The sequence below is a fragment of the Protopterus annectens genome, chromosome 1.part2 (genome assembly GCF_019279795.1).
Source record: "Protopterus annectens isolate FY-2018-M chromosome 1.part2, PAN1.0, whole genome shotgun sequence".
Taxonomy (NCBI): domain Eukaryota; kingdom Metazoa; phylum Chordata; order Ceratodontiformes; family Protopteridae; genus Protopterus; species Protopterus annectens.
This window is the reverse complement of record NC_056727.1, coordinates 168214442-168237913: the sequence shown is the minus strand read 5'-3', so window position 1 is coordinate 168237913 and position 23472 is coordinate 168214442. Positions and strand designations below refer to the sequence as shown.

At 37.8% G+C, this 23472-nt stretch overlaps 2 protein-coding genes across 2 annotated transcripts in view; one reads left to right on the top strand and one right to left on the bottom strand.

Annotated features, from left to right (window-relative positions):
• The window catches only part of NENF (neudesin neurotrophic factor), a 1081512-nt gene that overhangs the window by 507187 nt on the left and 550853 nt on the right, over positions 1-23472 (top strand). The window lies entirely within an intron of this gene.
• Positions 1-23472, bottom strand: part of PACC1 (proton activated chloride channel 1) — a 245467-nt gene that overhangs the window by 199474 nt on the left and 22521 nt on the right. Inside the window, exon 2 of the mRNA XM_044055402.1 lies at positions 12324-12539. Within this exon, the coding sequence (XP_043911337.1) occupies positions 12324-12539 (216 nt within the window). The remainder of the gene's footprint in view (positions 1-12323; positions 12540-23472) is intronic.

Sequence of the window (23472 nt, the reverse complement as noted above, 5' to 3'; positions counted from 1 at the left end):
ATAAGCCTAGCCGTACAATCCAACTCAACTGTGTCCCTATGTATTATGGATGCTTATAAAGATGGGGTATATGTTAGTTAGGAAGTTTCTAGAGGTTATGGTGGGTATGATAGTTTGGGAATTACTGTCTGCCTCTGTTTATCAGAGACATGGAGACCAGACCAGTGGTGAATTTCTGATTTCCCATCCATTGGTCAAGGTTATACTTAAATAGTGTTAGGGATGGACTCTGCTTCACATAGATGGGAAGCCTGTTCCAGAACATAGCGTTCCTGTGAGACAAAGATCTGTCTCACCAACATGTCTTATTTATGTCACAAGCAAAATTTAAAGTCTTGGATCTAGTGGTTCTGATGCTGTTCGTTTTGCAGATTTGCAAAAGGCCAATCAGAGCTGGATCCTTGGATGCACTGTATGCCAGGCATAGATCACCTCTCATTAACCTGTAGGAGACAGAGTATAGAGACTGCGCTTTAAGGCAATCCGTACAGGACAATGTGTTTATATCCTGGATTCCCCTGATAAGGAACCTCTGTGGGCATTCCAACTGTTGCATATGTTTGGGCAGGCACATGCTGAAGGGGGCATTATATTGCATGATGAGTCTGATAAGAGATGAATAAAATGAAATAGTTATTTTCTGACTGGTATGTGCTAATTAGAATGATTTTTAAAATGTCTTCCCATATGCATGCATTTAACTTACCTTCTTTGATCAGTGTTTCCAGTAAACTCTCTTGTGAATCTTGCGATCTATCCTGCTTTTAGTCAGCATTCTTGTATCTTTAACTCTGTATTCAATCCTACACCTAGTGCATGCATTACCATGGCTAATTTTACATTTTATTGCCTATTAGTTTCAGTTATATAAATACAATTGTTTTGTTTTTCATTCTTCATTCCTTTACATTTGCCCTTCTTCCTTCCCCTACTGTCTTAGAACCGTTATTAAAAACAAATGGTACTTTCACCAATCAGCATGTTGTACAGCTGCCCTTTAGTTAAATAAAAAACTTTCATTTCTAAGTAAAATTTCAGACATAATACTTATATTTTACATTTATCTTAAATAGCTATTTTCTTTCTGCTACTTACAGATTTCAATGATTTCAAAGTATCTTTCTGAGTGCAACTTACATTTTAATTATATCACATCCTTTTCTATCTAAACATACATCCATTTCAAAAACTGTCCTCTTTCCATGTTCCCAATGCATTTTTACACTATTTTTCACTTTTTTTGAAAAGTATTCAATCTCTTTTGTTTTATCCATCATTTTCATATGTTTACAGACAAATACTAGGCTATCAGTCTGCAGACTACTACAAGCCTATCCAATAACAAGAGGTCAGAATCAAACCCTGGACTTCGTACCTGTGAGGTAAAGACCTTAACTTTTATGCCACCCTCTACCACACCCTACATAATCTAACAGAGAACCACTTGTCTTAAAAATCTCAGAAAGAATTTGGTCAATCTTTCTGTCTAGGGTAACTGATGATAAGGTGAGGGACAACGCTTCTATATTCCCCTATGGTACGGAGAATGCCATTGCCTGCTTTTTGGTAACAAGGGGAGGCTATGCCTATACAGCTTCTGCATTAGCAGGGTCTAGCCAAATATTGTCGATAATCACCTGATAACCAATACAAAATACTTCTGTCATTTCTACCAGGTATTTGTTTGTCTTGGTAGTTATCCCTACCCTTTTCAATCATCTGCTTGGCACTTCTCTAACATGCTGAATATGCTCCTGCCAAGAATGAATTACAGACAACAATATCATCTGTATAGGCAATGGAAGTCTCTGGCTCCTGCCAGAATGTATTCTGCCTCATCAGAAAAGTTGCTGCAGCATTTATTTTTATCCTAAAGAGCATCTTGGTGAATTCATTCAACTTAAATGGGATGAAAAAAAAAGAAAAGCCATACTTTTCCTTAATATCTGTACCTTGTGCAACAGCCGTCAGATAGTTTGCCTACATGCAAATCTTTCGTTTTTTCTTTGGACATGGGGGTTATGTATTTTTCTCTGCATGGCTTTATAATTTTCTACAGTCTACACAAAATCTGGTACCCCAGTCTTTTGGGTACCAGCACTACCAGAGGGACCAAGGGACTGCTGCATTCCTAGATCACCCCCAAATCCAGTATCTCCTGTAGTTCCTTCTGCATGGCTTGCTTGATATGCTAAGGCACTCTGTACGAAATCCGGCTAACGGGCCTCTAGGTCCTTCTGTCCCACAGTACTCTAACAATTGGGCATACCCCTGCCTTAGCAGTAAACATGTTCCCAAATTACGTACTGGTTCATGACGTTCCTGTGCATGGATCAAGGACAATGGCTGTGGCAAGACAACTTCATTTAAAGTGTCAGGACAAACGACACTGAGAAGCTCCATCACACGATCCACCTCTGATTACTGATGTAATATACTGCAAAATACTGAGATACTGAGTACAAATGTCTAACACTGTAGGGCTTCATTATGTTAACATGGTGGACTTTGTGTTTCTTCCTCCTACCTAGCAACTCCATCACATTACCTTTCTCATAACAGTGACATGACCTTGCCTTGCTGTCTGCAGATTAGTGCTGAACATGAATAAGCACCCTTACCTTTTGTTAGACTATATACACTTTCTTTCTTTAGTTCTCTGTCGCAACTGACCATCAGCTGTTCTCCTATGGCTTCCCTGCCTTCCCCTCTACTGACCAATGGAAGTGAAGGGAACTGGAAAATCCCAATCTCACTAAAATTACCCCCAGCTGAGAACACTGTTGTCATCCAGGGGAAGAAGAGAGCAAAGCTGTCAGCTGGCAGTGACATATATGCTGGCAAGAGGGATGGCATTAGCACTGTAGGCAAGGTGATTCATTAGGTGTGGCCTGAGAGAAAGCATTTATCTGAAGTTCTAGGTCAGACATGCCTCCTAAACCCACCCACTCATCTTAACCAGGCAATCTCTTCTCCAGTTCCAGCCTCCACCAGAGCTGAAGGGATACACCCAGCTCCCCCCCTCCCCCATGGCCTGTTGATGTTATTGCTTACTGTTGCAGCTGTGCTCTGCTAGCTAAAAAAAAGATCATCCCTTTTGCTAATTTCCACAGCAGTGTTTCGTTTGTGATCTGCCAACCAAATAACCATGTCCTCACTCAAAGTAGAGTACTTTCTCCCTTATCATAAGTTCTCCCATGATTTTAAAAGGACGGTTGTGACATTCACTCACCCAACTAGTAAAGTAAGTGTATTTTTTTCTGTAACACTACCTTTTGTTTTTCTTCTGCGTTCTCTAAATCTGTTCTATAATCTTCAGGGATTAGTTTAAAATACTTTAAAAGTACATTTTAATTTTTTAAGTAGTTAAGGCAACAAAAATTGTCTTACTACTGCAGGCTTAAAAACCGCACCTGTAACACTTTGTCATTTTGGTGATAATTGCATACATGCTCAAATGCCAGAATAAAACAAAGTGATTCCCCTCTTAATAGTGAAGACATAATGTAGCAGTACCCTTGACATTCAGGGTGGGTTTTCACCCCTACTACTAATGTGCATGTGGTGAAGGGTGAGAAGCTCCTTCTCATGCTAAAATTGCTGCTCTCTTTTCTTTGCCATGACCAGTTTATGCTATTGCTTGCTTTTCTTCTGTGCGGCTTTAGCCACTCTGCTCTTCCTCTTCCTCGTTACTCTTGCTGTCCTTACAGCTCAAGCTGTTACATTCTTTTGGCTGCTTCAGTGTGTTTCACTTCCAGCTCAAGCTCTAGTTTCCACTGTTCAAGCTACATTACTTTAACACCATCTGGGGATGTAATGAGTTAGTCTGCTCCATGTTCTGCACTTACATCCACTATCCGGCTCTCTCCAGGTTCAGCAAACAGAGTTAAAACCGCACCAAAGATGGGTCCTATCTCAGCCTTGGTTATTCCAACATACGGGATTCCCTTTGATCTTCATTCCTTAGTCAGCTGTGACAACATTTTCCCATATTCAGTAGAACTCATTTTTGCTTACTTCCTAACTCACTGAGATAATCTCCCATCCTGTTTTGCTATCAGTTTGCATTATTTTACACTGTATTCACCATGTCAAATTACTTCCATTTATACTGCTTCACCACTAAATTATCTGCATACTTCAGATTTATAGGTAAACATAAGTAACCATAATACACTAGTCCTACTACCTTTCCCACTCTCACTATTCTCCCCTAAAACAGCATGAGTAACTGAACAGAATAATAATGCACTCATTGGGCAGCCCTGTTTATGCCCTTCTCCACCTTGCTTTTATTCCCTATTTATAAGTTGGGAGGGTGGCTTAATGGCTAAGGTGTTTATCTTACAAACACAAGGTGCAGGGTTTGAGTCTCACAAGGGATAATTGGCTAGGCTTAAAATGGCTTGCAAGGGCAGTTAGCTTAGTACTAACCTATGAACCTCTTATCCTTAATTAATATTCTATACACATACACAAGTTCTCTCGTATGCATCTCTAATGATCACTATCACTTCTCTGGGATTCTCTAATATGCACAACCACACCAAACCTCTCACGTAGAGCAATGCACGGCCAACCAAACTACTAATACACATGAATGTTCCAAATGATTTATTAGAAACGTGACATAGGATATAAAGATATATCCAGCTCCAAACCGGTTTCGGTTGCCCCTTCTTCAGTGGAGCATAGAAAATAAGGGAAAAAGCCAACAAATGCACCTGATACTATTTATAGTATCAATTAAACAAAAATCATCCAATCAAAATGCAATATAGTGGTCTGATAAGACTTTAAACACCAGAGTGCAGTATAATGGACTAATAAGACCTTAAACACCAAAGGTACGATATATGCCTTCAAAAATGGAAAAATAAATGTACACATGAAAATCACAATGTAATACATGGTTAGAAAAACTGCATATTAATAAAAATTATATATAGCACCAAATAATGCATTCCCATGTGTATAAAATATATATGAAGACCAATGTATATTGGTTTGGTCAGCAAGGTACAGTACCTATCTGAATAGACTAAAGATGGTCATTAATACCAGGGGGGAATAATGCACCCAAATGTACAATCCAATATTTTTCTTTTTGTGTCAAAATATTCTCCCATCCTTGTTGGTGACTTCTGTCACCAACTATCCGATCAATAATAGTGAACTTAAATTTGGCCGTGGGATGTTTAACTGTGTGTTGGTAAAGGGCATTGGTGATTTTCTTATTTCTGATGTTGCTCCTATGTTCCCCAATTCTAATTTTTAATGGCCGAGAGGTTTTTCCTACATAAAACGCGAACATTGACAAGTGGCAAGATATATCACCCAACTCATTGAACAGTTCGCAAAAACTTTAGATCATATACCTTGCTAGTATTAGCACTGCTAAAAGATTTCGTTTGTTAATGTCAGTACATGACATACAATGTCCAAAGTACCAATCAATTCTTTGCCCGTCATAGTTAATTGTTTATAGGCACCTCCACTACCATGATGTTTGAAATGTGAGAAAATAGAACTTAAAGTTTTACCCTTCTGTAATTGGCAACGTGTCCCCAGATGTTGTCTGAGAATCTCATTAGCCATCAAGATATTCCAATTTCTGTCCACAACCCCTCTGATAATCTGATTATTTCTGCCATATGTAGTAACTAATCTCAAGACCGTATCACCTTTTTGGTTTTTCTCACGGTCCTGATATTCTAAAAGCTGGTTCCTAGTTAGTTTATCAGACCAATATTTGGCAGATCTGATATCAAAATCAGAATACCCTCTATCAAGGAATCTATTCACAAGATCCGAACTGGCTAGCTCATAATCCTCCTGACTGGAATTAATTCTTTTGATAACTGTGATTTAGGGATGTTCCGGACAGTGTGGCGGGGATGCATGCTTGAGGCATGTAGCAATGTATTGTATTCAGGATATTTCCTGTATATTTTGGTGCCTAGTGTGTTATCAGGCTTTCTATACACATTAACATCCAAAAATTCAATGGTGGTCCTATTGCTATTGACTGTAAATTCAATGCCCCAAATATTGCTGTTTAGATACTCCACAAATTCTTTAAGATATTCCGTATCTGCCACACCATCCAACAATCATCAAGATATCTACGCCAGATATCCATTTCTACAATGTAAATGTTATGAGCAGTGTCATATATCAGATATTCCTCCAAATAGGCCATAAAAAGGTCTGCATATATAGGGGCAAATGATACCCCCATTGCAGTGCCTTGTAACTGCCAATAGCATTCGCCTTGAAAAAAGAATATATTTTTATTCAGAACATGCTCACACATACAAATCAAAAGTGTATTGAATCCAGGAGGATATAAATTAGATTTTTCAAGCCAAAACTGTAGTGCTTGAAGACCCGCCCAATGTGGGATACTGGTGTATAATGATTTTACATCTAATGTACAAAGCAACCAGTCCGATTCAATTTCCGTCTCTGCTATAATTTGTAAAAATTGTGTGGTGTCCTTGATTCTGGCTCTCACATGGGCAAGCAATGGTTTCAAGTATTCTGTCAAAAAGGCTGAAAGTGGTTCCGTTAATGAACCATGACCAGACACAATAGGTCGGCCAGGTGGGGAGGTCAAAGATTTATGTATTTTAGGAAGTAAATATAGTATCTGTTTAGTTGGATCTTTAACCGTCAAATGTTTGACAATGGTAGTAGATAAAATACCATTCTCAACTGCACTACTCAGGAAATTATCTATCTCTGTTTTAAAAGTAGTAGTGGGATCAATGTCCATTTTCATATAGCATTTATTATCCATGATGATGTTTTGGAATTTTGCCGCTGTTTGAATTTAAAGATATTTTTTTCTGATAGTGTTAATAGTATAGCTCAAAGATCTACTGAGTTTAGGTTCCTTAAATCTACATTCCAACCCCCTGCCAATACGCATGTTACAGCTTTTCAACAGGCTGTACTTAGGGACTTACATTTTCCACCTTATGGCTTCAACATTCTTAAAGATAATATTCATGAGACTGAAAGACAGGCGCTTGAGGAATTGAAAAATAATAATGATATAGCAATTGTTAAGGCAGACAAAGGTGGGGCAGTAGTGGTTTTGGATATGGATTACTACACACAGGAAGGGTTACGACAGTTATCTGATAATAAATGCTATATGAAAATGGACATTGATCCCACTACTACTTTTAAAACAGAGATAGATAATTTCCTGAGTAGTGCAGTTGAGAATGGTATTTTATCTACTACCATTGTCAAACATTTGACGGTTAAAGATCCAACTAAACAGATACTATATTTACTTCCTAAAATACATAAATCTTTGACCTCCCCACCTGGCCGACCTATTGTGTTTGGTCATGGTTCATTAACGGAACCACTTTCAGCCTTTTTGACAGAATACTTGAAACCATTGCTTGTCCATGTGAGAGCCAGAATCAAGGACACCACACAATTTTTACAAATTATAGCAGAGACGGAAATTGAATCGGACTGGTTGCTTTGTACATTAGATGTAAAATCATTATACACCAGTATCCCACATTGGGCGGGTCTTCAAGCACTACAGTTTTGGCTTGAAAAATCTAATTTATATCCTCCTGGATTCAATACACTTTTGATTTGTATGTGTGAGCATGTTCTGAATAAAAATATATTCTTTTTTCAAGGCGAATGCTATTGGCAGTTACAAGGCACTGCAATGGGGGCATCATTTGCCCCTATATATGCAGACCTTTTTATGGCCTATTTGGAAGAATATCTGATATATGACACTGCTCATAACATTTACATTGTAGAAATGGATATCTGGCGTAGATATCTTGATGATTGTTGGATGGTGTGGCGGGCAGATACGGAATATCTTAAAGAATTTGTGGAGTATCTGAACAGCAATATTTGGGGCATTGAATTTACAGTCAATAGCAATAGGACCACCATTGAATTTTTGGATGTTAATGTGTATAGAAAGCCTGATAACACACTAGGCACCAAAATATACAGGAAATATCCTGAATACAATACATTGCTACATGCCTCAAGCATGCATCCCCGCCACACTGTCCGGAACATCCCTAAATCACAGTTTCGCCGTATCAAAATAATTAATTCCAGTCAGGAGGATTATGAGCTAGCCAGTTCGGATCTTGTGAATAGATTCCTTGATAGAGGGTATTCTGATTTTGATATCAGATCTGCCAAATATTGGTCTGATAAACTAACTAGGAACCAGCTTTTAGAATATCAGGACCGTGAGAAAAAACAAAAAGGTGATACGGTCTTGAGATTAGTTACTACATATGGCAGAAATAATCAGATTATCAGAGGGGTTGTGGACAGAAATTGGAATATCTTGATGGCTAATGAGATTCTCAGACAACATCTGGGGACACGTTGCCAATTTTCTTACCGAAGGGGCAAAACTTTAAGTTCTATTTTCTCACATTTCAAACATCATGGTAGTGGAGGTGCCCGGTATAAACAATTAACTATGACGGGCAAAGAATTGATTGGTACTTTTCCTTGTGGACATTGTATGTCATGTACTGACATTAACAAAACGAAATCTTTTAGCAGTGCTAATACTAGCAAGGTATATGATCTAAAGTTTTTTGCGAACTGTTCAATGAGTTGGGTGATATATCTTGCCACTTGTCAATGTTCCGCGTTTTATGTAGGAAAAACCTCTCGGCCATTAAAAATTAGAATTGGGGAACATAGGAGCAACATCAGAAATAAGAAAATCACCAATGCCCTTTACCAACACACAGTTAAACATCCCACGGCCAAATTTAAGTTCACTATTATTGATCGGATAGTTGGTGACAGAAATCACCAACAAGGATGGGAGAATATTTTGACACAAAAAGAAAAATATTGGATTGTACATTTGGGTGCATTATTCCCCCCTGGTATTAATGACCATCTTTAGTCTATTCAGATAGGTACTGTACCTTGCTGACCAAACCAATATACATTGGTCTTCATATATATTTTATACACACGGGAATGCATTATTTGGTGCTATATATAATTTTTATTAATATGCAGTTTTTCTAACCATGTATTACATTGTGATTTTCATGTGTACATTTATTTTTCCATTTTTGAAGGCATATATCGTACCTTTGGTGTTTAAGGTCTTATTAGACCATTATACTGCACTCCGGTGTTTAAAGTCTTATCAGACCACTATATTGCATTTTGATTGGATGATTTTTGTTTAATTGATACTATAAATAGTATCAGGTGCATTTGTTGGCTTTTTCCCTTATTTTCTATGCTCCACTGAAGAAGGGGCAACCGAAACCGGTTTGGAGCTGGATATATCTTTATATCCTATGTCACGTTTCTAATAAATCATTTGGAACATTCATTGCTGGCCGTTGTGTGTATTCTCTAATATGCCCCATATCTGATCATGTCTAATGTAATCATATGCCTCCTTGATATTGCATACAACTAGTCTTCCTTCTACAATTCCCATTCTACTGTCATCCACTACTTCTCTTATCAATATTAGCATTCCCTTAGTCTTTCTTCCTTTCACTCCATATGCTCTATGTTGTACTACTTCTTTAATCGCTATCTCAAACCTCTTCTGATATCTTGTCATCATTAATTTACAATCAACATAAATTAACAGGTTTCCAATTACATACTTCTTTCTCCCCTTTTCCATAATATTTTTATAACATCCATGCATATCCTCTCATTCTGTATTCCCTTTTCTTCCATTCATTCATAGTTTTTAAGAAACATTCTTCTTTCCTCTTTTTCCATTTTTGTACAACTCATATCATACTCCATCTATCACAGTATTGTGGTTTTCCTACCTTTACTTACAGCTGTATCAGATTCCTTTATGTTAACATACTTCTCTAGCACGTTGCTTATTTCACTGCCATGTATTCCACTCCCCATATATTTCCCCTGCTTCTACCCTTCTTTTATATTTTTCTTACATACTCTTCTATTATTTCTAAAATTCCTTTCTGACTCCTTACAAGCTTACCACTTCCATCTTTTATTCTGCTCATTATATTTTCAATATATTTTAGCTGGTATCCTACAAAGGGTGGCTTGCTTCCTCTTTCTTTCCTTTCAGCATATTCCATCCATTCATAACCCCCTTTTTCCCATTTTTGCACGTGGGGTTGAGATGAATTTCTTGCTCTTTTGTGATGTCCACTACCCCCTTCTTCCGCTACCTTGATATACTCCATCTATTTCTCCTATACAGCTGTTTTCTACAGTCATGCCAATGGTATTCAGTTCCTTTACAAAGTTTTTATTTTGTACTTGTGTTTATAATGTGTCTACCACTATGTCTATGTCCTATAAAACACCCTCATCCCCTTAAAGACTTTAAACAATGTTGCTCTTTTGCAGATAAAGGTAAATTATTTATTTATTTTTTTTGTACACTTGTAGTTATTAAGCAGTTGTAAGCAGGTGCATGTATGAACAATGTGCTGACTTTTCAATGGAATTCATACTGAGTTAATACTTAATCAGGAAATGCAATACAAGTGGTTAATTTATTTTTATTTACTGACATTTGTTAACCGGGTTGGTCCAACTGGGCTAGTGGCCCATTTTCAGTGGAGACCCAAGGAGAAAAGCTCCAAAATTATGTTTTTTTTTTTTTTTTTTAAACAACTGAAATATGTAAAGTATGTAAACAATAAATCATTTCAGTTACAAAGTAAAAAAAAAAACATAGAAGCTGTAGTAACCACTGGGAACTGCTATTGTATACATATATTGGCTTGGTCAGTCTCTCTGCAAAACCAGCCACTACAATTTTCTGCTTCTTGTTACTCCTGACCTTGTTTGTCTATCTGGAGCACAAGATTTTGTGCCAGAGTCCTTTATTTTCTGTTTGAAAGAACAGACCAAATGTATACAAATTAAAGCATTATTTCTACTTATCTCTCATCAATCACATCACCAGCCTGGTATGTGTGATGATGTGACTGCTGAAATTAATGCAACTTGCATGTAGCAATCTGACCCCCCCCCCAACTCATATTGTTTCGGTTTTAAATAAATTCTACTCCGTTTCCTCATACTCCATGTTTTAAATGTGAGCTCTGCAGCTACTGCCTGCTGGTGTTCAAGACTGTAGGTTTTCCAACATGCTTTCACATGATCTCGAACACTTACAGGAAATACAGGCACACTTGAAATGTATATACGGTGAGCTCAATAACTGTGGACTGCGGACAAGTCCATCAGTACATTCCTAGGGTAGACAAGCAAATTCTATTTTTTAAACAGTAGCTCTTTTTTTAAGTTAGAAGGGTTTTAGCACTTGAAGGGTTTTCAGTAGGGTGATTTGTTATAATTAGATCGTACAGCAACTTCCCCCCTGCAGTTAGTAAGGCATTTCATATTCTCCCATTTCTGCTGGCATCCACACTTTCTTATCTAAGCATCCGGTTTGATGCCTTGCTCAGCTCTGTAGGAAGTCGTAGCCCACTTTTGGCAACATAGCCTTACACAAGAAGTTGTAGCTTTACAGAAAAAAAAAAAACTCTGTGTTTGAAATTAGGTTCATTTCCAAAACACTAATGCAGTTTACAGAAAAAAAACCTGTATGATTATTACATAGTTTTACAAATTTACATGCTGCCCAGTCTACTAGAAAGACAATTATACTTTGTAAAGTGTTTGACATTTTCTTCTGAAAAAAGAAAAAAATATATCAGCTTCATCACTTCTTCTACAAGTACTAACTAAATATGTTACTCTGAAGTTAAGTCTGAGGTCTCAAGGTATTTTTTAATTATTGTTGTTACCTTTAAAATTTAAAAACAAAACAAAACAGGAAAATGTAAATAAACTAGTAATGATATCAGAGGCTGAGATGACTTGGGACCAGACATAACATAGTATGAACTTTCACTTTTATGAATTTTTTCTATTATTCTTAGCGGACCGGAGTTCCGCTGTGGCGACTCCTAACCGGGAAAAGCCGAAAGACACAAACAAATTCTTGTCATCAGCCACTACAGAACAAATCAGTTGCAGAAAGTAAATCTTAACCTGCAGCTCTTTTTGCTTCTATTAAATATAAATGACAGACTGGCAGCACTCATTTAATCAGTGTATTCCCTTAACCGCTGGGCAGTGTCCTTAGGGGGATTACTAGTACAAAGGTAAGACAGACTAACACAGATCAAAAACATGCACCTAATCATCTTTTAACAGTAACCTTTCACCTTTAGTCAGATATTCTGTGGTTAGCTCGTTACCTACTAACTTTTAATTGGTGCCCAAACCAACATTTAGTGATCTATGTTATTAATACCCACCTGGAGCATCATATTCAAGCACCTCCTTATATGACACAGACATCACAGGATGCTTTAGTTTCTCCAGGAAGTCAGTGATAGTCTGGTAAGCTAGGAAGGCAGCCACCGCCATCAGCAGCAGATAAATAAAGATCAGGATGACAGCAAACACATTCTTCAGACAGTTCTTGTTAAGTCGAGGGGATGAGTTCCTTGTCTCATCTTCATCATAAAGACCTGTAAGTAAGAAGCGCAAAGAAAAGTGTTTAAGTTCACATCACCTCTGCATTTTACTACTGCAATTATCATGGAGGGGCTACAGCCCCATCCTCATATCAGGGGAGTTTCACCCCACATTCCTCTACAATGCAATACACTGGGACACAAAATGAGTGATAAACATATGAACTACTTGTAATCCTACCAAGTCATATTGATGGTATTTTGCAATGCATTATTTCAAAAAAGAATTGCTTACTTTTTTAAAACAATGTCACTGAGTAAAGTCAGCTTCTTTGTCTTCTGGCTCCACTCTTTGATGCAGTTCAGCAGGGATAGTTTTGTAAAGTGCTACAATGCTCATGCAAATTAAAGTGGCAACACACACAGCGCACTTCAAGGAGCTGCAGTCTGTGCAACTTTAAGCATCTTTTTAGCAGTACAAATAAAGTGAAAAGGGTATGGTGCCAGAACAATTTGTAATATGTAAACACATGAAAAGCTCTGTTTAATTTTTGTTAAAAAAAAAGTTTATTTTCCTTCTTTTTTGGTTGCGGAAGTTAAAATAAGAAATGTTATTAAAACTAATTGTACTGCTTAACCAAAACAAAATGGGTATTTCATTTTGTATTTAGCAATATCACTGGTCACATTTCAGTACAGACGCTGAACTTAGTGTGACAGAAGGGATTTTGATTTTGCCCCTTGACCGTCATGCAATACATTTCAGTGAGATGTAGAAGCTAATACAGTAAACTCTCTGTTAACCGGCACCGATGGGGACTGGTAGATGCCGGATAAGTGTAGTTTCTGGTTCCTTGAGAGTTACCATTAAAAACAGACCTGACAATACTGTACCCTATACTATATCATACCAACACCATACCATAAACACTGTATTGAATTGATTTTAATATTGAAATACAGTAATTAAAAGTGTGGCTGGAATAACAATATTTTAAACTTATATTTCTGCTAGAAAGCATGGCACACTGAACAGCTTTCAGTGGCATGCTGAGTGGATTGGAACTGAATGAACTGAATAGAGAGACAGAGAGTGAATGCATGTATGAAAGTAGAAGCGACTGTGTGTGAGAGGCTGGAGAGATGTTTTAATGTTGAAGAGTGTGTGTGTGTGTGAGAGATCAGAGAGAGAAACACTGAGTGAATGCATTTATGAAAGCAGAAGCGAAAAGTGTGTGAGAGATCAGAGAGTGAATGTGCAATCTGATGCAAATTGACTGAGTATGGAGCGAGTGTTGACATTTTAGCACTTTGACCTGTTTGGTTTGAGTTGTTCTCAGGTTCATAGGTTGGTACTACGCTATCGGCCCTAGGGCCTATACAAGCCTAGCCATAACAATTCCCTGGATATTTCTTCCCACAATATTTACTTCACTGGACCCCTGTCTAGCAGGGCGACTGACATGATCCCCGGGGTGAATTTCCTATCTCCCATCCAATCATCAAGGTTCCTTTTGAAGAGGGCCAAGGAGGCGCTCTGCTTGACATGTATGGGCAGTCTATTCCAGAGTATGGGGAGTCTCTGGGTCAGGAACCTATCCCTCCAGCATGTTTTGTTCATTGTGATGACAAGGTTCAGATCCCTGGAGCGTGTGGTTCTGAGGGATTGGGATTTCTTTAAGTGGAGCATGTCCAACAGCTTGGGGTTTGACATGGCCTTGTATGTTACGCAGAGATTGCATCTGAGTAGACGATATGCCACAGAGTATAGCTGGAGTTTTTTTAGACGGTCAGCATATGGCATCTGCTTTAGGCCTGTGATTCTTTTAGTAAGGTACTTCTGCGGTCTTTCCAGCTGTTGCAGATGTCTTGTGAGGTACATACCAAACAGGGCATTATACTCTATAATGGGTCTAATGAAGGATGAGTACAGTGGGACAATGACCTCCTTTTTGGTGGATGAAAAGCCCTTAGTGATGAGGTGTGCCACATAGAAGGATTTCCTGACTGATGTGGCGATGTGGTTATCGAAGGTGAGACCACTGTCCACCTGTGTCCCTATGTCTCTCATCACACTTTCGGTGTTTAGTGTACTGCCACCTATATGGTAATTCATGGGTACATGTTTTTTCCCAGAGGGGATAACTATATATTTCTTGGCATTAAGCTTGAGCCCATGGCTCTGGCACCAAGCATCTGTTTCTGTAAGGCCCTTTTGTAGAATATCCACATCATTTGGGGATTCAATAATGGCTCAGGTTGGGGAGAGAGGGAATTTATTTGCATCTTCCTTTTTAAAACTCTAAAACTGTAAGGTATGCTTCTGCAAGGGGGGGGGGGGCAGAAAGTGCAACATGTGAAAAACTGAATTGTTCATACTGTACTGTATTTCTTCAAATTCTTTTCTGGTTGCTTGACTTCTGGTTAATTGACAGTTTACTTAATACATTTTATTTAACAAAAACATTATTGAATTATGACATAACAAAGGGAGTCATAAATTTATATAAATGAAAATAAACCATATTGACATATTTTCAGTTGCAAACATTCTTCTTCTTTCGGCTGCTCCCGTTAGGGGTCGCCACAGCAGATCAACTGTTTCCATTTCTTCCTGTCCTCTGCATCTTGCTCTGTCACACCAACCACCTGCATGTCCTCTCTCAACACATCCATAAACCTTATGTTAGGCCTCCCTCTTTTCCTGTTACCTGGCAGCTTCATCCTTAGCATCTTTTATCCCAAAATACTCTGCATCCCTCCTCAGCACATGTCCAAACCAATGTAATCTTGCCTCTCTGGCTTTGTCTCCAAACTTTCCAACCTGGGCTGACTCTCTAATATACTTATTCCTAATCCTGTCCATCCTCGTCACACCCAGTGCAAATCTTAACATCTTTAACTTTGCCACATCCAGCTCTGACTCCTGCCTTTTTGTCAGTGCCACTGTCTCCAACCCGTATAACATAGCTGGTCTCACTACCCTCTTGTAGACCTTCCCTTTCACTCTTACTGGTACTCGTCTGTCACAAATCACACCTGACACTCTTTTCCACCCACTCCATCCTGCCTGTACTCTCTTCTTCACCTCTCTTCCACAATCACCATTACTGTGAACTGCTGATCCCAAGTACTTAAACTCATCCACCTTCAGTTGCAAACATTATACATCACATATCCTCTTCATATACAGTCAATGTCAATGGAACATTACATAGCTCATTCAGTTCCCGTCTTCCCTTAAACCTCATTCATCCTCCAAAACATTACTCTGCATGCATTGTTCTCACTCCTCCCATTTCTTTCTATGTAATTTCCTCCTACCTTTTCTAAAGACCACATTTCTAGTTCTTTTACCTGTTACTGTATTCCCTACTTCTAATACGGTTGGTTTACAGACTCTGACTTCCATTTTCTAGTAATTTCTTTTTTGGCAGCAACCAGAATTAAACTCAGTAAGGGTTTTATTATGTCTAGGCAATTCAGATCCTGTATCACAGCTTAAAAAAAAAAATGAAATAAATAAATAATGTCCTTATTTACAACAATTTACCCACTCGGTATTTCTGACACAGGTGTCTGCAACAAATTTTTAAAGTCAGCCAACTCATTACACTTCCAAAAATGTGCTCCCAATTACCTCTTTTTCCACACCACACACTCAACATTTGCAATCTACCTGAGGAAAAATTCTTTGAAGTCTGCTTGGGATATACAAATACCTATGCAAACACTTCCAAACAAAAATCCTAAATCACCTAGATTTTGTTGCATACTTGGGAGCAAAACATATGTTATTATATTGTTTCTTTGTGAATTGCTTCTTTAATCTCTCTTCCCGATCCTTTTCAACCTCTTCTGACTGAGTCCTTTAGTTGTCTTGCAATATTTTATATGCCCTATTAATTATGCTTTTTTTAAAAACAACTTCTGTTCTAGATTCAACTAAAACCTCTACCAGTGCTGGTCTTTCACTAAGGATCCCTCTGTTCCTTTCTCTTTGCCTGTACTCTTATATCAATCTTTGATAAGGAAGGTAGTCTGCAGTCCAAATGTGTCCTTAACCTCTTCCCATTCTATTACCTTTCTAATTACTTACTCCCAATACCTTGGGTCTTTTGCCAGACTTCTCCAGTAAATTCCAGCCTCCTCTTACTTATTTTGAGTACCCCTAACTGCAGTCATCCCTATCTGCAAAACATCCTTTCACCATTCCCATGTTGGCTTAGTTCGTAATACTTTCTGCTGCTTTATGAATATAATATTCTGCATGGTTATTGTTATTCTCCTTAAGGATCTGCATCCAAAATCCCAGACTCTCCTTATTTCTTGAGCCCCCTCCCCATTTCATCATCATCTTCCCTTTCCACTTTGAATGACAGTTTTCTGCTTGTGCTATGTACAGGAGCCTTAACTGTATACCTCTGAAATATCCCTTCAAATCTGGTAATCTCAAACCATCTTGATCTACTGGAAGGATTAACTTATCCAACTTAAGGATTAACTTATCCAACTTAACTCTTGCCTTCTTCCCCTCTCAGATAAAATCCTTCTACTCATTACTAATTCCTATCCACAACTTCTCCTCTGGCTGATAAAAATAAGCCTGACTTGTCTATAAAACTAAAGGAACTAAAAACATTTCAGTTTGTATCTTGCTATCCATATCTATTAAACAGAGCTTCCAGTTTCTCAGTTTTTGTGTGATCTTTTTTTCAGTTTCTTCCCACATATCCTTAGCTGCCATAACAGGACCCGTTTTAACCAACACTCCTACGTACTTCATTTTATTATGTCCTCATAAATATGGGTACTGCTGAACCAGTTCATGTGTGTGTAGATAGATTACTGCTATTGCCTTTGTTTTATCTTCATTAATTTTGTACACTGAAAAGACTTGAAACTGTCTCAGAATGCTCTACAACACTGAAATGTCCTTTCCCGGTTTTATCAGATATAAAATATCATCTAAAATAAAGCCAACTTTTCTTGACTACCATACCAATGATATCCCTGAATTTCTGAGTTCTTTATTTTCTTTGCCAATGATTCTAAATATAACACAAATAACAAAGGGGAAACAGGACACCCCTGTCTGTTGTTCTGTTCAAACAGAACTTATCAGAGAGGACCCCCCCCCCAACTTTAACTTTTGTCTCCGATCCTTTATATAGCCTCCTAATTAAACTTATTATTGTGTCAGGGAATGCAAATGCTTCCATTGCCCTAGTCATAACATCCCAGCTTACTCTGTCAAGTGCTTTCTCTATATCAAGACCCATCATGTTATTAACACGAGTCACAAAAAGGCACATTAACCCTGATGCACCAACCAAAGTAGCACTTAATTACAGTAAAACGATCCATACACAGTTAATGTGCATCTGCATACTACTTCACGCTGCAAAATGAGTCACAGAATTGTTACTTTCCCCTTTCCAACACTTAATACTTCGCCAGCAAAATGTACATTCCACAGCACTCTGTTTTACTTAATTGAATACTAGGATAACTGTCCTGAAGGGCCCTTACAAACCTAACTAATAACCGAAGGTCACAATCAAACCCTATATCTTGTGTGTCTGTGAAGTGAGGACTTAACCATTATACCAAACCTACCCTCTTAATACATAATCCCTTAATCCATGAATTTGTCATAGTAAACCTCCCTCAATAAACAAAAAAGAACTACACTCTTTATAGACATAAAACAAAAAAATACCTTGGTCCCCCTTCACAAAAATAAATATGAAAATAATAATAATAATAATAATAATACATTTTTGTGCATTAAAAGTAAAGCAAACTTTCTCATGATTAGTTAGAGGCAATTTTTACAATGTATGAAAAGAGACCCCCCACAAACACCTCATATACATATAGATTAGTTTACCTGTGATCTGTTATAAAATACTTGAGTCAATTATGCTTTTGCATTTAGCTTCATTTCACCACATAAACACTAACAGTCAAGTTTTTTAATACAAAACATGTCCAGATCTGTTTGTGCTGTCCCTAAAACACACTGATGTCTCACAGGGGAGACAGGCCTCACCATTTGTGCTGTCCCTAAATCACACTGGTGTCTCACAGGGGAGACTGGCCTCACCATTTGTGCTGTCCCTAAAACACACTGGTGTCTCACAAAGGAGACTGGCCTCACCATTTGTGCTGTCCCTAAAACACACTGGTGTCTCCCAAGGGAGACTGGCCTCACCATTTGTGCTGTCCCTAAAACACACTGGTGTCTCACAAGGGAGACTGGCCTCACCATTTGAGAAATACTGACATAATCCACATCAGTCAGCTGTGATCCATAACCTGCAATTCAATGGATCTCCTTTTCCACAAGTTTCCTACTCCCTTTTCTGCATTTTGCTACCTGTGTGTCAGTCTCGATATTCTTGACAAAAACTGTTAAGTCCAAGTGAAATGGTATTTACACACCAAGTAATAAAAAGAAATACAACAAACCTGAGTGAAAGATTTCTGAACTTTATTTGGCTTCAGAATGTTATGGAAGAGGTTTACCCAGCCAGACAAGTGTGCACATACAGTTGTGTGTGGCACCATCAATATACTGCATTTCCCCCTGTTTATTTACGATACTGGGAGGCGGCAATATAATATATTTACATGTTGATATGATTGTAGCAGAAAAATGTAAACATTTACATGCAGGTCTACGAATACAAAAAGATGTACTAGTCAGGCTTTACTGGCAATGCTAACAATGTAGTAAATGTTACAGTCATCTATTCCTAAATATACATATATATATATATATATATATATATATATATATATATATATATATATATATATATATATATATATATATATATATATATATATATATATATATATATATATATATATATATATATATATATATATATATAAATACACACACACACACACACACACACACACACACATATATATATATATATATATATATATATGTATAAATACATATACACACACACATACATTATATATATATATATATATATATATACACACACACACACACACACACACATATATATGTGTGTGGTTATGACCACCCATTCTTCTAGTTCTGCACCCAAGACTTATTGTTGAAGCTCAAATGTCTTGTAATAAATATCAGGCCTTTCAATAAGTGGGGATTACGACCATGCTCTGTGTACATTCTCCATGTACCATCTCCCAAATCAAATTTATACATTCATAGACTGTTACTAGGCTAACAACCCAAGGGGTCTTTCTAAGCCTAGCCAAGTTTTTCCCAAAAGAATAATGATGTCCTGCATCCAAAAAAGACACTGAGGGCCAGGCATTTATAAGCAACTTCTGTCCATAAGGGATATGGGTGCCCGGCCCGATGTAAATTTCCTATACCTATCCACTTGTCTAGGTTGTGTTTGAAGTGGGTAATAGACAAACTCAACTACACATGGATGGGAAGCCTTTTCCATAAAAGGGGCAGTCTTTGGGACACCTATCTGTCTCTTCAGCATGTTCTGCATATGTCACAGACAAAATTCAGGTCCCTTGACCTTATATCTCTGGTACTCTTTGACTTACGAATGTGTAGGAGATTCATAAGTGTGGGGTTTGCATATAACTTGTAAGCCAGGCATAGATCACCCCTCAGCAGTCCATAGGAGACTGAGTAGAGGGAAAGGGCTTTAGGGCACTCTGCATAAGGCAGGTTTATTATGCCTTGTATTCTTTTTGTAAGGAACCTTTGAGGTTGCTCTAGTTGCTGCACAAGCCTGGTCAGGTCCGTACCAAAGGGAGCATTCTACTCTATGACTGATCTGATAAGGGCAGAGTACAGTGGGATAATGACCTTTTTGGACCTAGATGCCATGCCGCTACTTATAAGTTGTGCAACATAAAAGGATTTCCTCACCACTGTGGCCATGGGGCGGTCAAAAGTAAAGGTACTGTCTACATGCATACCCAGATTCCTTACCACTGGGTCAAATTTTAGGGGGTGCATTATCAACATGGTAACTAGCAGTGATGGTTCATTTCCCAAAGGGTACAATTATGCATTTCTTAGCATTGAGTTTAAGACCATGGTTTTGGCATCATTTAATACTTAGAGGTAGACCTTTTTGAAGAATGCTAGTGTCTGCAGGGGAGCTGATGATAACCCCCAGCTTGCAATCATATCCAAACGTAGTCATCTATAAATCTTCATCATTTGCATCCATTTCAGACAAATAGATGTCAAAAAGGAGTGGGCCCAGTACTGAGTTTGCTACTGACTGGCTTCTTGGTGGGGATGGTCTCACTAATTTTGACCTACTGGGACCTATCAGTGAGCCAGTTGGCTATCCAGTTGGTGATAAAAGGGTTTCTACCTAAATTGGTGAGTTTATCTATAATGCCTGAGTAGGGTATTGTATCAAAAGCCTTGGCCAGGTCAAGGTAAGCTGTGTCCACAGTCTTACCTTCATCAAATGCTTCTTTCCATGGACCACTATATCTGGTTTTCTCGCATCTTTTGAACTGTTGGTAACAGGTGATCCCACGTGAAGTAAACTTCATCATTTTCTATGATGCTTTGTGGCTCATGTTTCCAGTGTTTTTCAGCTACTTCAGTATTATAATGTTTGCACAATCCCAGTGCAACGGTCTTGCCACATCATTCTGTGTTTCAGTGTACAGTCCTTCTGCCATTAGTATGTCACACCCAGCAACAAGGTGTGCAACTGTTTCCAATTCTGTTTTACAAAACCTACATTTGTCTGTTTCTCCCACATGTTCAATGGACTTTGTAAACCAATGTGTACGTAGTCCACTATTTAGGGCTGCCAATAATAACCTTTCATCTTTTGGTTTGAATTTGCCTCTCCTTAACTATTCCTGCGTTCAGTCCTAATCAACATGAGGTTGTTCCAGGAGTTTTCTATACTTGCAGCTACACTTACTCATTTTTCACATTTCTTGCCTTCTTATCTAATCATCTGATCCTTCACCTTATATTTTTTCTTTTGTTTTTTGGCACGTCCAGTTGCTGCCTGATTTTTACCAACTTCTGGTTTGATTTCCAGTCTGACGCCGATATGCTTCTGCTAGACTAAGAAGGGATGTCATCTTAGATTTATTCTCCTCATGTTTCAAAACTTTTACTATGTTTGGGTCTTGTGAGATCAGCAGATATGTATGCAGTCCCACGACTGCAGTTTTATACATGTAATCAATTTCAAGGAGACCCATACCTCCTTTGGAACGGGGAATATATAATGTTGGTATGCACTGATTTCTTATAAATCATTTGATGAGCATGAAGCATCCTTCTTGTTTTCCTGTCCAATCTATCCGACACCTTTTGGGGCCAGTCTATCACTCCAAAACTGTAAGTTAGGACAGGAACAGCAAATTGGTTTATAGCTTGAACTTTGTTCCTAGATGTCAATGCCGTTTTCAGGAATAATTTAAGTCTTCTAAAATATTCCTTACTGTGGTTTATTCGCATTTGTTCATGTTTTATTGTTTATCCTTCATCAGTTCCCAAATATTTATACACTCCCTCTTACTCAAGTTCTTTTATATCACATTCTTGTCCCAAACTGATGTTTTCTTGGTGCTGCAACTTTCCTGCTTTAAAGGTTGCTTTTGTACATTTATCAAGACCAAATGACATTCTTGTATCATCTGAAAAAGTTTTGACTACTTGCAGTTGTGCTTTCAGTTCCTCATCTGATGAGCTATACATTTTAAATCATCAACAAAGAGAGCAGGAAAAGCCTTTATACTTTGTTGCTTTCTGGAGCCAAATTATAGCCATGACCTAATCTGTTAAGTAGACAGCTTAATGGGTTAAGGGCAAGGCAAAAGAGCAGTGGCGACAGAGAGTTACCCTGAAATATCCCCCTTTGAAATTTTATCCCTGGAATAATAATTTGTCCTTTATCATGGCTTAACTGCAATAATTGTCACTGTGATGTAGTTTATCAGTGTAGGGTGTACCTTATACATTTTAAGCACTCTTTTATCCATGAATGTGGGATACTGTCAAATGCTTTTTTGTAGTCTGTTCATGTCATACTTAGATTCTTCCCCTTTTTACAGTTCTCCACTTTGATTTTAACAACAAATTATCCTTTGTTCCATGTCTTTCTTTTATTACCCTTTTGCTTTATTGCATTAATTGAGTTTTCTTCTAAATGACTATAAACTCTGCCGGCATTAACTCCAATGTATAGTTTATACGTCATCTGAAGGCAAGTTATTCGTCTATAATTTTTAGGGTAAGTTTTTCCTGTTGTTAGCCACGCTGGTGTCTGTTTGGGGTGTACATATAAATATTCTTACTCATGGCTAAATCTTTGTGCAAAGATGTTAATACTTTTAGCCAGAAATTAGATAACTGCATCTGAGCCTGGGGTTTTCCCATCTGAGCCAACATCTGATGAAGTTTTACAAACGAAAACGTAATTCAGAACATTAATGCAGAGCTTTGTTTTTGTGCTTTGGTTGTGACATTAAATGAAAAGAATTTGAATGTCTGCAAGCTTTATTGTACGCCTTCCTAGGTGTCTATTGTTTGTTTTACAACTTTTCTTAACTTTGTTTCAATCTCTCTGGCCGTTATTTTATCACATTTCATATCCTCTACATTTGAAATTCTTATTCTTTCTTTTACTTCTTCTATCCATTTAGCATCTTTGCTATGCTCCATAGGATCTTCTTAAGTACTTCTCTAAAATACAGTTATTTCTTCTTTTTTTGGTGGTCTTTCAATTCCTTTTACCTTGTTTCTGTGCTATTTTTAGTTTATTATTTGTGACAGTGCATGATAAATCCTGATCCGTTACAACATTGCACATTGCTTTTATCATGCCTTTCTGAATAATTTTGTTGATCTGTTCCCTCTTCTATACTCTTCTAACAGTGACACTTCTTGTCTTAACTGCTTTATAGTTTTCTCAAACGCCATCATGGAAATATCAAATAGAGAAAACTATAAAGCAGTTAAGACACT